At 44.8% G+C, this 14,093-nt stretch overlaps 2 protein-coding genes and 1 long non-coding RNA gene across 9 annotated transcripts; 1 reads left to right on the top strand and 2 right to left on the bottom strand.

The window, feature by feature from the left end:
- The first annotated feature begins 2,961 nt into the window (after positions 1–2,961).
- Positions 2,962–7,677, top strand: LOC112893448. Of its 7 annotated transcripts, XM_025960802.1 has the most exons (6): positions 2,962–3,153; positions 4,230–4,282; positions 4,651–4,752; positions 5,324–5,957; positions 6,106–6,890; positions 7,102–7,677. In XM_025960802.1, exons 4-6 carry the CDS (start codon positions 5,400–5,402, stop codon positions 7,208–7,210), a joined length of 1,452 nt encoding a protein of 483 aa, XP_025816587.1. In that variant the 5' UTR covers positions 2,962–3,153; positions 4,230–4,282; positions 4,651–4,752; positions 5,324–5,399; the 3' UTR covers positions 7,211–7,677. The 7 variants fall into 7 exon arrangements, with proteins under 7 accessions (XP_025816587.1, XP_025816609.1, XP_025816580.1 ...); XM_025960824.1 differs by lacking the exon at positions 4,230–4,282 and having other exon boundaries at positions 4,651–4,715; XM_025960795.1 differs by lacking the exon at positions 4,230–4,282.
- Positions 7,678–8,437: 760 nt separating this feature from the next.
- LOC112893488 lies at positions 8,438–8,907 on the bottom strand. The gene is made up of 2 exons (XR_003228826.1): positions 8,771–8,907; positions 8,438–8,668 (listed from the first exon to the last, which is right to left on the bottom strand). It is a non-coding gene; the product is annotated as an uncharacterized LOC112893488 (long non-coding RNA).
- A 3,705-nt stretch (positions 8,908–12,612) lies between these two features.
- On the bottom strand, positions 12,613–14,019 carry LOC112893479. Its single transcript, XM_025960845.1, has 2 exons — positions 13,329–14,019; positions 12,613–13,186 (listed from the first exon to the last, which is right to left on the bottom strand). The coding sequence occupies exons 1-2, from the start codon at positions 13,429–13,431 to the stop codon at positions 12,927–12,929; spliced, it is 363 nt and encodes a 120-aa protein (XP_025816630.1). The 5' UTR covers positions 13,432–14,019; the 3' UTR covers positions 12,613–12,926.
- Positions 14,020–14,093: the final 74 nt, after the last annotated feature.

Raw genomic sequence — 14,093 nt, 5'->3', positions numbered from 1 at the left:
ATTTGAAGTACTAAATGAAGTCTATTTATAAAACTTTTTGCATGGATGGGCTGTAAATCGCGAGACGAATCTAATGAGACTACTTAATCCATATTTTGCAACAGTAATGCTACAGTAACCATCCGCTAATTATTGCTTAATCATGGATTAATTAGCATCATTAGATTGGTCTCGCGATTTACAACCTATCTGTGCAAAAAGTTTTGTAAATAGACTTCATTTAGTACATCAAATTAGCAAGATTTCTTTGCAAAAAGTTTTTTGCGTTTACAGCTACGGGAACTAAAGAGCCCCATAATAAGACACGTCAGATCATATAACCTGGCTGATTAAAGAAAGCTTATCTTATTGTGTTGACTTTATTTCCGATTCCATCCCTGTTGTGCAAGCTAAAGTGAAGTGGACATAACTGGATCTCTGATGCCCTTGCAAGGACATGCATGGGAGATGATTTTTTTTTTAAAAAATATCTTCTGAAGACAACAAAGGAGGAACAAATTACATGCATGGTCCCAGTAAACTGGAGCAGTTAGTTGAGCAGTCTGTTCTCCTCCAGTGTGGTTGCTCAGAATGAACTTGAAGTGCAGCACAGCAACACCATGTGGAGGCAGGCAGCGGGCAGTGTAAGACTACGTATCTTCATGACTTCTGCAACACATAAAGGTTGCGGTGGACTGGAGTATGGTCTTGCTAGTCATGATAACATGATGCATACTGATCAGTCACTGGATTAGGGACGGATCATAACCGACTCGCCCACTAATCCGTTCAGTGGGAACGAAAAGATAGGGGGCAGCTGCAAAGTGCGTTTGACATGATTCTTCCATGAAACAATGTGTTTTCCGCTCCCTCTGATTCTGTTTCCAGTGCATGCTGTTTTTGCTTCGTTTTGTTTTATTTGCTCCCGATATTATTTCAGGTACTGACAGTCTGTGCAGACAAATGCTTTCTTTTTTCTCCAAACAAGACCGAAATTGCATTAATAGTGGAAAAAATACATCCAATATTACATCAAATTTTGCAAAAAATACTACCTCCGTTTCAAAATGTAGGTGGAATTTTTAGATTCATAGTATTTGCTATGTATCTGATGTAATATATGGGTAGATGCATAGCAAAATATATAATTTTAGAAAAGTTAAAATAACTTAAATTTTGAAACAGATGGAGTAGTTGTGACTGCTAAGCGCACTCACAACTAATTTTTTCGTATTATTATCAATTTGTTTTTGGAAACATATTTTTTTCCCTAGAGCCACACATCACGTCACTCCCTTCTGTTCGCTCTCAAACAAATCTCGCCTACGTCATTTACCTATTGCTACCAGTTCACCGTACCCTTCTCCAAAATTGGCCCCAAAGTCAAACACCACCGCCCATGGGCCATGGCCTCCCACACCATTGGCCTCCGCTATGTCACTGTCCATGATGGAGTCTGGTCCACGCCTTGCACAAAGATTGCGCCATGGCCATGCTTAGTTACTTTGCGTGCGGCCATGGTCGTGCTTAAGGACATAGGTTAATGCCTTGCTTGGAGTACAAAATAATGTATGTTCATTTTTTTCTGAAACAACAAATAATGTACTAGTATGTTCATGTGAAATTCCTTTATTTTAATTTAGGCATGCAAGACATGTATAATTTGTTTGCAAAACCTTACTATCAAGGGATAATAAAGATAAATAAAGTATTTATTTTATACGTGCATCCAAATAGTTTTCTTGTTTTAAGAAAATAATATTCTCCTGCGTATGACCATTTCGCCACCCCAGCAATAAAATCTCTTCTTCTGTTCGATTTTTTCTGAGGAAACTTTTTGTGTTTTATATGTTTCTTTTTCTGGTTTTTTCCTTTCTAGAAATGCTTCGTTGGTTCTTGTGTGCGTAATAAATTTTGGGTCCGTAGAGGTGGTTTGGAATTTAGAGTACTTAAATGCGGGAGAGAGCTGTCTTCTCCAGCGGTTTGCTCTTGTGACATTTCGTGATTGCACCCTCTACATAGGACGTTATTGCCTCAAAGCTTTTGCTGCAGGGTTTTGCACTTGTAGTACTATTTTTCATTTATTCAAATTTTTGGGTTCATTGATTGAAAATTGGAAGGACCATTTTAACATACCTCCAACGTGATCTACAGTAACTTTTTCCCATTGTCGATCCCTCGATACTGCACTATATAGTTCCGCAGGCTGTAAAGCGTTGGCCTCTAGCTGCACTACCAAACGAGTGCATAGATGTATTCTTTTTGGCCAGTACAATCAGAGGTAGATTTTAAAGCTGGTATGATAATTTTGTTTACAACTTTTCTATTCACCTCATTTTATACCTCGCTTATAATTTATAAATCTCTTACTTTTTCATTTTTGCCTGACATGATAACCGGAGCATAACTTTGACCCGCATGATGCTTTTTATATATTTGTAATACAAAAGCTTCTATATATCAAAAAAATTGGTTTCATAAATGGAGTCATTTGCATATGAAATGCCTTTAATCCTATATATTGGAATTAATTGGAACATGAATGGAATTCACTTTTTTCTAAGCACAGACCACTTAATGTCCTGTTTGTGAAATATTGGTATTAGCAGACATATATTGCAAATTAATTAATTTTGATTAATGAACACATACGTGAAATGTTGGAAATGTCAACAATTAAAGAAATTTGGACATATTAGAACTTCACATATATTGGAGTAGTCAAGTTTGGAGCACATGCAAAATTCGAATAGGGCACTGAATTTTAGCATAATTGCAACAACTAAACGCCATAAGACCAGAAATCCAGCAAACCTGTACCATGAAATGTCCTAGCAACTCGTGCTTTAAGCAATCCGAGGACCTGTTTTCTGGACCTCGAGGGGCCTAATTGTAAATACAAATCGAGAGAGGAGAGAGAAAGAGAGGTGGAGAGAGAGAGAACACGAAATTTATTGCGCAGCTCTGCCTCTCACGCCTTTTATTTAAGAGCCCACCCCCGGGGTTTGGAATTCTTTTTCCAACTCCGAATTCTCCTGGTCGTTGGGCTTCCTGCGATCCTGATCCCCTTCTCATTCTATCCCCGCCGGGCTCCGGCCAATCTCCACTCGCGGCGTTTCTCCCGGCTTCGGAAGCGAAGGAGCAGAGAATTCCAGGGGTTTTATCCCAGCAGAGGTGAGTTCTTGATCCTTCTCTTCCGTTCCTCCTCCCCTCGCCCTCTTTTGGTGGTTCGTTCTCGATTTCAGTGTGATTGCCTCGCTCGGTTCTGTATGCGATTTGACGGCGTTCATGATTTCTGAGAGCTTTGCCTCTCTCTTTTTTCTGTCTCATCTTGTCATATCAGGTCCTGCTCTCCTTTTTTGGCCATGATTTCTGAACTCCTAGATTAGAACAAAAAAAAACATTACTGATCTGAGAACTAGTCCACATGAGAAGGAGCAGTATGGTTTTTTGTTTCCTTTCACCAGAAAAACTAGTGGTGATTTGCTACTAGGTTAGCTTCTGCCGCGAAATTTCTCCCAGTCCTATAGCTGCCGAGTTCTTCCATGCCTGCATCTGCCTGCAGTTACTACTGTGTGGGGGCACTGCCCAGCGTCAGGCAACATCTGATGCATGCAGTTAATTCCATTGAAGTTTCTTCGTCTACGCAAGTTCCTTGGTGGAAGAGGAATCGTCGCGCAGCTCATTTCTGCTAATCGCGTGACGCGTTCGCTGCAGTTCTACGTGAGCTTTCGTACCGATGCTGGTAGTGTTCTGCCGTACGTCTGCGACAAGAGATGGTACCCTTCTGTTGATGTGGTAAGGTTATCAAGGTCACTAAATCGCCGATGACTTAGGTCCTGGATTGTACTGTGTCTTGTATGGCAATTTAGTATGTCGACCCGCCAGTCATGGAAGAAGGAAAAAAAAGTTTTTTTAATATTCTTTTGGGCGTACGAATGGGTCTGGGATGCTGAATCTTGATGGCTGTATTGTACGTCTCTTTGGGTGGAGTGTACATGGGATGTGGCCTCTTGTTCTGGTGCCAACTCTGTAGTTAGTTTGGCGTGTATCTGCGTTCGGTTGGTGTGTCAGTTTGTACCGGATCATGCAAAGACTCTGAGGTTCGTATCCTTACCAGGACAAGTTACATGTTTATTAGGATACGTCATTTCAGAAAGTGCAGCATTTCTTCTGTCATCAGTAAACCTTGGAATTCATTCTCTGCACTATACATTAAATAATTTTTTTCCCTTTCCTGCGACCTATAGATGGAATCTAAATCTGCAGGCTGCTTCTAATTCTCCATCATGAAGCTAGGCATGTGAGACTAATTCCAGCTGCATCTTTTACCTATTTCTTATGTTTCTGCCTTAGCGCACATATTTAGTTGTTGCTGAAACTAACTGCAATGCACTCGTCAAGTCTGGGGCTTTTTGGAGTTCAGGATGAGTTTTGCTACATAATTAGCTCTGGTTAGTGAGTGCAGAATATTCCTTCCTCTAGTTAGCTCTGTTAGGTGAACACTCTTGTGTCTGGATTAGTCAAGTGCAATTTGAAAGTCGAAATATCCACTGGCTGAACAGTATGCATAAGTAGCAAGTGGTTTCTCAGTAGGTAAACATAATGCCGATACAATTTCTAGAACCTAGCTGTATTAAATCTAAAGTTTAACATATTTAAAGCTTTCAGAACGATCACAAGAAAAGCAATAGTTGTGGAATCACCATTGCTTCAGCAACTTGTGGACACTGAAGGTCAGATGCCCATCTTACTCCGAAAAGGTGGCATTAGGTATTTGGGTTGCCATTAGTCTCAGTTACTGTTACCTGTCCTTCACTACTTGACTCCGCTTCCTATAATCTGAAAATTATTCGCATTGTTCATGTCAAGTGGGAAGGCTGTTGATTCTGATTGCGAGATTTTGTGCCTTGACTTGGCTCCATGATGATATTAATTCCACCACGACTGCCACCGGTCTCTTTGTTCAAACCATAGAAGGAACTGTCTCTGTCAAGGCCATCACGAATTTAGGCCAATGTAGTTGGAGCCACAACAAGAAATTTTAATGCTTGCACTTGATTAAAGGGATGTAGCAACCATATTGAAAAGAAGCAAACTGCAAAAGATCTTCACTAAGTTCTTTATGGATTTCCAATAGATATTTATCACTAATTTGATATTTGTTGGGCATTCACTGTATGCCAAATACTCAAATCATAGAAAAAACATGTTATTACTGATGCAACATTAGCATGGCATTGACAATATCTTATTAATCCCTCCTGAAAGTCTTATTGTTGTATTCGTGCAAAGATGATGAAGAATTCCACACTGACAATCTCTCTCATGAACTTGTGTGCAGGAAAACTACATTTGATGGTCCCTGAAACTAGATAATAGAACTTGATCGTAAAATGATACTGAGTTTTTGATATAAAATGGTAGAAGACAAAAATCCATCACAAGATACGGTGCAGATACGTGGACATGTCGCACTTCAGAATGTTTCTTACAAGGATGTCGTGGAGATAAAATTGGCAGATACTGTGGATTCTGGTAATTATGGCAGTAATTTTGTCAAGGATGTCTGTGTTGATGAAGGGGCACTACTTCATCAGAAGATTTCAGAAGAAAAACCAGTAGATAAAAGGTCATCCCCAAATTTCAGTTGCCAAATGATTGATGCAAACAGTGACATAAGATATGGGAAGAAACATCATTCTAAAAAGTCTGTGCACGAACTAAAACTAGAAACAGTTGTACCAGTTGACATTGTTCCTCATTGTGACAACGGGAAACAGCAGTCTTCTGGCAAAGAGTATGATCATGAAGATCGGATTACTCCTGATTACATTGCAAGCGATCCCAGTGAGAAGAAGGTAAGTTTGCAAGAGTTACTTCTCCTCGAAAGTGCAGAAGAATCCCGACATGCAAGCACAATAAACTCCGAGAGCAGTGAAAAACATAAGTGCTCTCTTCATGAAGAAGTTGGACAGGTATGCTGTTACGACTTGCAGATAGTTTAAATTGCTTGCCTCGTTACCACTATCATTGTGCTGTACACATGCTCTTCCCTTTTGACTCGAAATTCAGTGGTAAATTCTTCCATGTGTGTACCTCATGAAAGCTTTGTTATTCTTACAGACTTCCAAAGATGGCTTTCCTGACGCTCAGGCTTTTTTGACCAACACCAGTGAGCAAGTCAGTAAAGAGAATACCAGTGGTTGCTCAGGAACAATGTCAGAATATCATGATGCAGCTGCTACATTGGATGTGAGAGAGCCCCACAAAATTGATCGCTACAACCCTTTCATTGATCATAGGTTAGAGGACGCCTCAGAACCTGAGTGCTCTATACCAGGAATCACAGATGCTGCTTCCACAGATTCCATCCTCACCGTTGACAATTTGGCAAGTGGCTCCACAGGAATAGATGAGGTCGAAACAGCTGAACCCAGGACGGATGCTGTGAGTAGTAGCAGTTCAGACATTCAATCATCTGAGAAGAGTAATGATCATAGTGAAAGTATTGTTAGCAAGGCCATCACTGATGCAGTGGATGAAACAGCAGTTGCTACATCCTCATCAAGGAATTCTGAACCTAGTGATGCACATGGGGAGAATCAAGAGAAATGCGTGAGTGACAGTGTCGCTGATCAGATAGATGAGGAGCACTGCTTAGGCACCGACGATGCAGTCAGTAAGAGCTCCACCCTTGCGCAAGATCATTCCGTGGCGGAACAAACGAAGCCCGAAAGTTCGCAATCAACTGCTCTCGTTGGCAACGACAATCTCTCTGAACCGAACTTCTTTGGTCCCAGCATCATGTCAGGGCCAGTGTCGATGTCCGGTCATATAGCATATTCTGGCAACGTCTCTCTTCGGTCGGATAGCAGCACCACTAGCACCCGGTCCTTCGCATTTCCAGTGTAAGTCTACATACAAGCCGTCGACTTCATCAGATTTCAAACCATCTTTATTTATACTAACAATGTTGTGCTACTTATTGTTGGTCCCAAAACAAGCATGTAAACTCTTAATAGTTGTTCGTATTCTGTCTTTCGAAACAAAAAAGTAACCATAGAACTGTTACTTGAAATTTCTACGAAACCTGATGAGTAGTCTGCGGTCGATGAACAGGTTACAGAGGGAGTGGATCAGCAGCCCGGTGAGGATGGCGAAGGCGGAACGTCGGCGCAGCAGGCGCCGCCGCGTCTGGAGGAAAGGGCTCATCTGCTGTAAATTCTGATCGGCCGCGGTCGCCCACGCATCTTCTCCTGCGGAATTCAGCTCCTTCCGTGGTGCGCGCCCCTGAGGGGAACAAACATCATCGGGAACCCGTTTGGCTCGATGGTGGTATTTCCTCGGGAAGTTCGAGCTAGGCACCGAACGTTCCAAGGAAATACCACTCATCCAAACATCCCCAATGGTGCTCCTCGTTGGCGCGCCCCCCGGCTCCTTTTATTGATCCTGGAGCTGAGGTTGACGACGACGGCTTGCCGGATTTCGCAGTGGCTTGAGAGTGAAGGTATACATAGCTCTTGTAGGGTAGTGATTTTGCTCTTTTCGTTTCTGCACGGTTTTCATTCGAGGGAGAGCAGCGGTCAGGCTTATTAGTAGAGGTGATTGATTCAGGTGTACATCCTTCGGTTGCATAAATTTATTATGCTGTGGAAATCCGTTCGTTCTATTCTATATTGGTCTCTCTTCTCGGTCTATTCTTTGTTATGCAACGGCGTGTGCCTTGAAGGGTTTGTTTCTGACGGATGGATGATCGCATCCCCGGGTTGATCCCAGCCGTCAGTCCGTGGCTGCCCCCCATCGGCGTGTACGGGTCCTACCGTACCGTACGTGCTGCCACGGTCGCATTGCCATCGGTCGAGAGGCTGGCTGTACCGCACCATCCGCAGCAGTGCCATAAAAACCGTTGGATTTCGTCTGACAGAGTGAATCTTGATACGAGCCGTAGAGGCGAAGAAAAATCCGGCTGGAGTACGGTACGAAACAGGAGCCTGCGACGAATCGGCCTCAAGTCCGATCCGGACGAGGCTTCTGATGGAAGAAGACGTACAGGCAACCACTTTACATTCCCGTTCGTGTATTTGGGCCCGTTCGTTTCCTACCCTCTAAACTTTAGACCCATTACATCAAAAAGAATCTTGCTATTCAGAAGTATTAAATAAAATCTGTTTATAAAACTTTTTGCACAGCTGGGTGCTAATTCGCGAGACAAATTTAATGAGCCTAATTAATCCATAATTTGCTACAGTGATGCTACAGTAATCATCCGCTAATAATGGACTAATATACCTCATTAGATTCGTCTCGCGAATTAGCACTGGGTTCTGAAATTAGTTTTATAATTAAACTTTATTTAATACTTCTAAATGATAAGATTCTCTTTGACGTGACTTCTCTAAACTTTAGGCCTCAGGAAACGAACACCCTTGGTACCGTACTTACTGCTAAGCCCAAGTGATATTCCCAAGGTAATAAAAAAGAAGTGATATTCGCAAGCATACATAGCAGGAGGACAGGGTGATTCTTCTCTTCTCTGCTACGTGGCTCTGCCGGCAGCAGAACATTCCTCCCATGCCATCTGCTCCGCTCTGGGCATCCCACATTCGTTCCTCTTCCACCACCGCCAGCCGGCAGCTCGTCACCATCTTCTCCCCCACGAGCAGCAGCTCCTCTTTCCTCTACGAATCTCCAGGCACATAACCAAAACCGGCAAAAGGAAAAAAAAATCTGATTTTTGGATCATCAGGAATCAGAGGAGATAAGAGGGGAAGGGACGCGCCGTGCTCACTGCCAGGGAAGAGGTTGGGAGCTCTCGTCCGGCGCCGCGGATGACGCTTCAGAGCCCAACATCCGGAGGGAGTGGCGGCGGCGGCGGAGGCGAAGTAGCCGGGGCCGGTGGTGCGCCGCCATGTGAGTGAGGAGACCGGCGGGCGGCGCAATGGATGGTGCCAGGAGGCTGGGGGCGAGTTCGAGGCAAGAGGCAACAACAGCAACCGAGCCCGACGCCCCTACTTCCAAATCCAAATCCTAGCGCGCCCCTCCTTCCGGTCCTCTACCTCTCCACAGCCCGAGCATCTAATCTGATGAGAAGAAAATCAAGATGGCAGCGGACTTCTCACATGGAATCGAAGAAAAACGAGACAAAATCCAGAATGTAGTGCTTGAAATTGAAATATCTTTTCATGTGTAGCCTTGTTTGAGTCCGTTTTAATATTGCGTGCATATATAATAAGATAGGCCAGGTCATATAATCTGGCTGATTAAAGAAAGCTTATCTTATTGTCTTGACTTTATTTCCGATTCCATCCCTGTCAGGGCAAGCTAAAGTGAAGTGGACAGAATAATTTCTTTTTTCTCCAAACAAGACCGAAATTGCATTAATAGTGGAAAAAATACATCCAATATTACATCAAATTTTGCAAAAAATACTATGTCCGTTCCAAAATGTAGATCGTTTTGGGATTTTTAGATTCATAGTATTTGCTATGTATCTAGATATAATATATGGCTAGGGGTATAGCAAAATATATAAATTTAGAAAAGTTAAAATAACTTACATTTTAAAACGGATGGAGCAGTTGTGACTGCTAAGCGCACTCACAACTAATTTTTTCATATTATTATCAAATTGTTTCTGGAAACATATTTTTTCCCTAAAGCCACACATCACGTCACTCCCTTCCGTTCGCTCTCAAACAAATCTCGCCTACGTCATTTACCTATCGCTACCAGTTCACCCTTCTCCAAAATTGGCCCCAAAGTCAAACACCACCGCCCATGGGCCATGGCCTCCCACACCATTGGCCTCCGCTATGTCACTGTCCATGATGGAGTCTGGTCCACGCCTTGCACAAAGATTGCGCCATGGCCATGCTTAGTTACTTTGGGTAAATAAGAAGAATGGTCAAAGTTATAAGAAAAAATCAATATCGATAAATATTTCGATACAGAGAGAGTATAAATAATTAGATTGTGGATGAGAGATCCTTGCAAGAAAAAGTAGGGATTTATATTTGATAGATCGGTAGTTGCTCGAAAAAAAGTGGAGGAGCCACACATATAGTTTTCTATCCGGCCCGAGGCCCGTTGGCTGGCTCACGACCTGATTTTTTGGTTCGGCACGAAGTTAATTGGGCTCGGACCGGCCTGGCATGGGTTTTGTGCTATGCCTGGGCCGACGCCTCGGCACGTGGGCCAGCCCGTCATGGCACGATTAAGCCTCGGCCCGACCAAGCATGTGGGCCGGCCCGAGCATGGAAGGCGTGCTAAGGCCGGGAGTCCGGGAGTCTAGTGTATATGTATGTTTGAATGTGTGAATGAAAGTGTTTGAATTTGAGAATATGTTAATATTTCAATAAATTTCTTATCAAATTTGAAATTTGAGGCAATTCTAGATTAAAAAAGAAAGTTCATGGCTACATGGACTCATGGGTCGGCCCGGCACGCATAGCGCGTTTAGGATATCGGGCCGGCCTGGCCCGGCTAACAGGTCTTCGTGCCGTGCCTAGACCGAGGCCTCAGCACGTGGGCTGACACAGCCCGGCATGAATAATTAATCGGGCCTAATCGTGCTGGCCTGAGTTGGGCCCAGGCCGTGCCGTGTGGGCTGCCCGAATGGCCAACTATAGCCGCAAATGCATCTCGCACGTGGCTGTGGTTGTGGCGACGTCTGATATCGGTCGGCCATGGCACATCAGCTATAAGCGATTTGGTTAAGCACGCACGACACTGAACCGTCAATGCTCTATCAGCAAAAATCTCTAAATTTTCCTGCATAACCAACTACTCCACCCCATAATAAAGTTGTAGTTCGATCATAAGCCTAGAAGTTCTACTAAAATAGTTTGGTTCAAAACTCAAACATTTGATAGGTTTGAAGCCTTAAAGTTATGCAAATATGACCAACTTTTTTAGAGGGCCGGCTTTATTTCAATTTGACCAACTTTGGGTTAAGTTTAAAGGTCCAAATGTGACCTAAAATTAACATGATTATTTGCATTTTTTGAAATAACTGCTATTTTATTTTAACTTTATGCCCGTAGCAATGTGCGGGCTATTACCTAGTTGAGCAGAAAAGGCCTTAAGCATGAGGTACGTGGGCCGTGCTGGCAGAGGCCCGGAACATGTGTCATGAGGCACCCTAATTTTACTTTGCCAATGTGCCAAACCCCTCCGGTTGGTGTTTTGTAGCTCCATGAAACTTTACCTCTTAATGAGCACGCGGCGACGCATGTTGACTTGTAGTTCAACACAGCGAGTCAAACTCAGAAATGTTCCCCTCCTTCCCTTCCAAGGAAAAGGTGCAAGGATTTGTCCCCGCGCCTACAGACACTGTCGCACTGTCACCGAGACAGTCGTCCGACACGGCACCGTCTCAAACCTACGGTCGATTTTGTCTGACGAGATGGATCTCGAAATGGCCCGTAAGAAACCAAGGAGAGGTTTGGAGACGTGCTGGTGTCAATTGTCAGGCCCTGGTACGGCTATACATGTCTCGATCTCAGAACGGCGAACGGTGCTGTACACGGTAGCTCGAGAAAGAGCTTGATTTTTATTTGTGGGCTACTGGGCTTTCCACATGACAAGAACAGGCACATCTTACCAGCTCTTTTCCTATTGTATTTTTTTCCCTTTTTCTCCCCCTGCATCTTGCATTGCCTGTGGTTCCCCATGGCTTAGGCAACTGTTTGGCCGTAGCTTGATCTTTTCGCATGTTCTTTCTGTTCTTATTTATTAGTATTCTTGGATTCTGCACTAGCTTATAATGTTTGGATAACTTTTGAAAACGGTATGGCTAGATACGCCTTCAATATACTTTGAATATGTTTAAACTATTAACCCTGTTCAAAACAGTGTCTTGCTTGGTGACTATATCACTGCCAAAAGCAACAAGTTTTTGAAGACTGGAGGGAGTAAATAAACAGAGTCGTGCCGTTTGTCACACCAATGAAGAAGCTGAGAAATAAGCTGCGCCCAACATGTATGTAAGCTCTCGGCCGGGGTGACTTGGCGGGTGATTATGTTATTGGATGCATAGTGACTTGGTTCAACACAGCCAAACCAAGCAGTGGCGGACCCAGCGCCAAGGGATCGAAAGAAGCCTGGGCTAAGCTCGAGACGGGCATGGCGACGGGCGACGGAGCCCGGGCCAGTGCCCAGGGTGGCCAAGCCCTGGGTCCTTCGGTGATCTCTAGTGTTTTATTTGAACACACGTACCAAGCTAGTTGCCTTGCCTTACTTCTCTCCAGTGGTGGCCAAAGCACATAAGAACTTTATACATACTTTTGCCGTTATGATTTGCTAGCATTATCCAGCTTCTTAAATCTTACCAGGCATTGCAATAGGCGATGGAGCCCGGGCCAATGCCCAGGGTGGCCGGGCCCTGGGTCCGCCTGTGAAACCAAGTGATTGAACTATTGAGCCGGGGTTGAGTTCATCAGCGCGTAGCGACTTAACTCAAAATAAGCACATCAGTGCGCTGTTCTATACAAGATGAAAATATCTAGCTGCTATCAAGGCTAACTTCTTCCAAAACAAAAGAGGGAAAAAAAAGTTAAAAGGCACAGCCATATTTGAAAGAGCACGGTTGAACTACGTACTGAAGGTTGGGCGCATGAGTGACGCAACTCAAAACAAGCATCAGGGCGTACTTCTATACGAGATGAGAATATCTATCAAGATTAAAGGCGTGTTTGCTTTCTGGCCTACGGCGCCGCACCGGCGGCGCGGTGTGGTGTGGTAGGCCTGAAACCAAACAGCCAACCCTTAACTTCTCAGTGATGACAAACGACTCAACCTACTAGTACACTGCTATCATCTATGGAGTTTGATCCGTCCTATGCTATCTTCACCTGTAGAGACTGAACAAAAAAGGAAAAAAAGAAACACTAATAATAGGCTACAAGAAATAGGTACAGAGCGATACTTGAACGGAGACCTAAAGCTTAGTTGTGTTTCTTAGGGTGAGGCCTGGGCCCGTGGGGCGCAGCCACAACCTTCTCGGCAGACGCAGCAGGACTACTGTTTCCTCCGCGGCGGCCGAGGCTTGCTCCGGCCGCGCCTGCAGCTTCTCCCGTTGATCCCTTCTCCACCCGCACGGTTTCATAAGTGTTCTTGCTGTGCTCCGCGCCGTGGTTCCTCGTCCCCTGCAATCCTTCTTTCTTTCTAGACAAATGCTCGCCGGTCGACAAGGACGGGCTCCTCACTGCAAGGATTAATAGGAAGCAAATTGGATCAAACACAAGGCGAGAGGAAGTTCAGGAAGGTATAAGGAAAGACGAACACAATGTACGCCACGAACTTCAAATGCACATAGCAAACAGTACAAAGATGACAGGAGCACTCACCGTGGCGAGCATGAGCAACAGTGGGACGGTCAAGTGTGAGCAAGAAGACGACGGCCAAGATGACCATGAGAAGAGTGGTCGAAGAGGCCCTTCTGCAACCCATGGCGAACTGTCACTGCTACACGGTGAGTGTTTCTGTATGAAGCTAGTATGAACAAGACCACTACAAAATCAAGCTAGCCGCAAGGAGAACGAGGAGAGGAGGGAGGTGAAGATGTATCTGCAGACGTTTTATACGCAGGCGGTAATGCCCTTTTTAGCTGGTAGTCAGCTCGAGATCGATCGGGCGGTCAAAGCTCAAGCCCGCGCGAGATCTCTTACACCACTTACTGTATGTACACAACTATACAAGTAATAAAACATCTGCGTCCGCCCGTACTGGTGCCCGAGCGTTCTTTACCAAGCCCTAGGCGTTCTTTTGCACCGTGCGGCGCCGAGCCCCGCACGTGCGCGCACTGGCGCACCACGTGTGGGCGCTGTGCGTCCTGCGTGGCCGGCCTCCCCGCCGGGGTGGCTGGTGGCCTGGCTTCGGGAGTAGAGCTCTCCCTGTTGGGGCGCCCTGCCTATGCCGCGGGCGAGACGGTGCAGCGCGCACGGCGCAAGCACCACGGCAGCCCACCATCACCACGTCGATCTGGTCACGTGCCGCGGCTGCAGGGAGTCAGGGGCTTCAGTTAATAAAAGGCCCGGTCTCGCATCGGCGTCGTTACGGACCAAGATCCCAGGCTCCTAACACGCGCCCCCAGGAGATTTTAAACTTTTTTA

This window comes from Panicum hallii, chromosome 1 (assembly GCF_002211085.1).
Source record: "Panicum hallii strain FIL2 chromosome 1, PHallii_v3.1, whole genome shotgun sequence".
NCBI classification, from domain to species: Eukaryota; Viridiplantae; Streptophyta; class Magnoliopsida; order Poales; family Poaceae; genus Panicum; species Panicum hallii.
The sequence above is the reverse complement of the archived record's forward strand: the minus strand, read 5'-3'. Positions and strand labels throughout refer to the sequence as shown.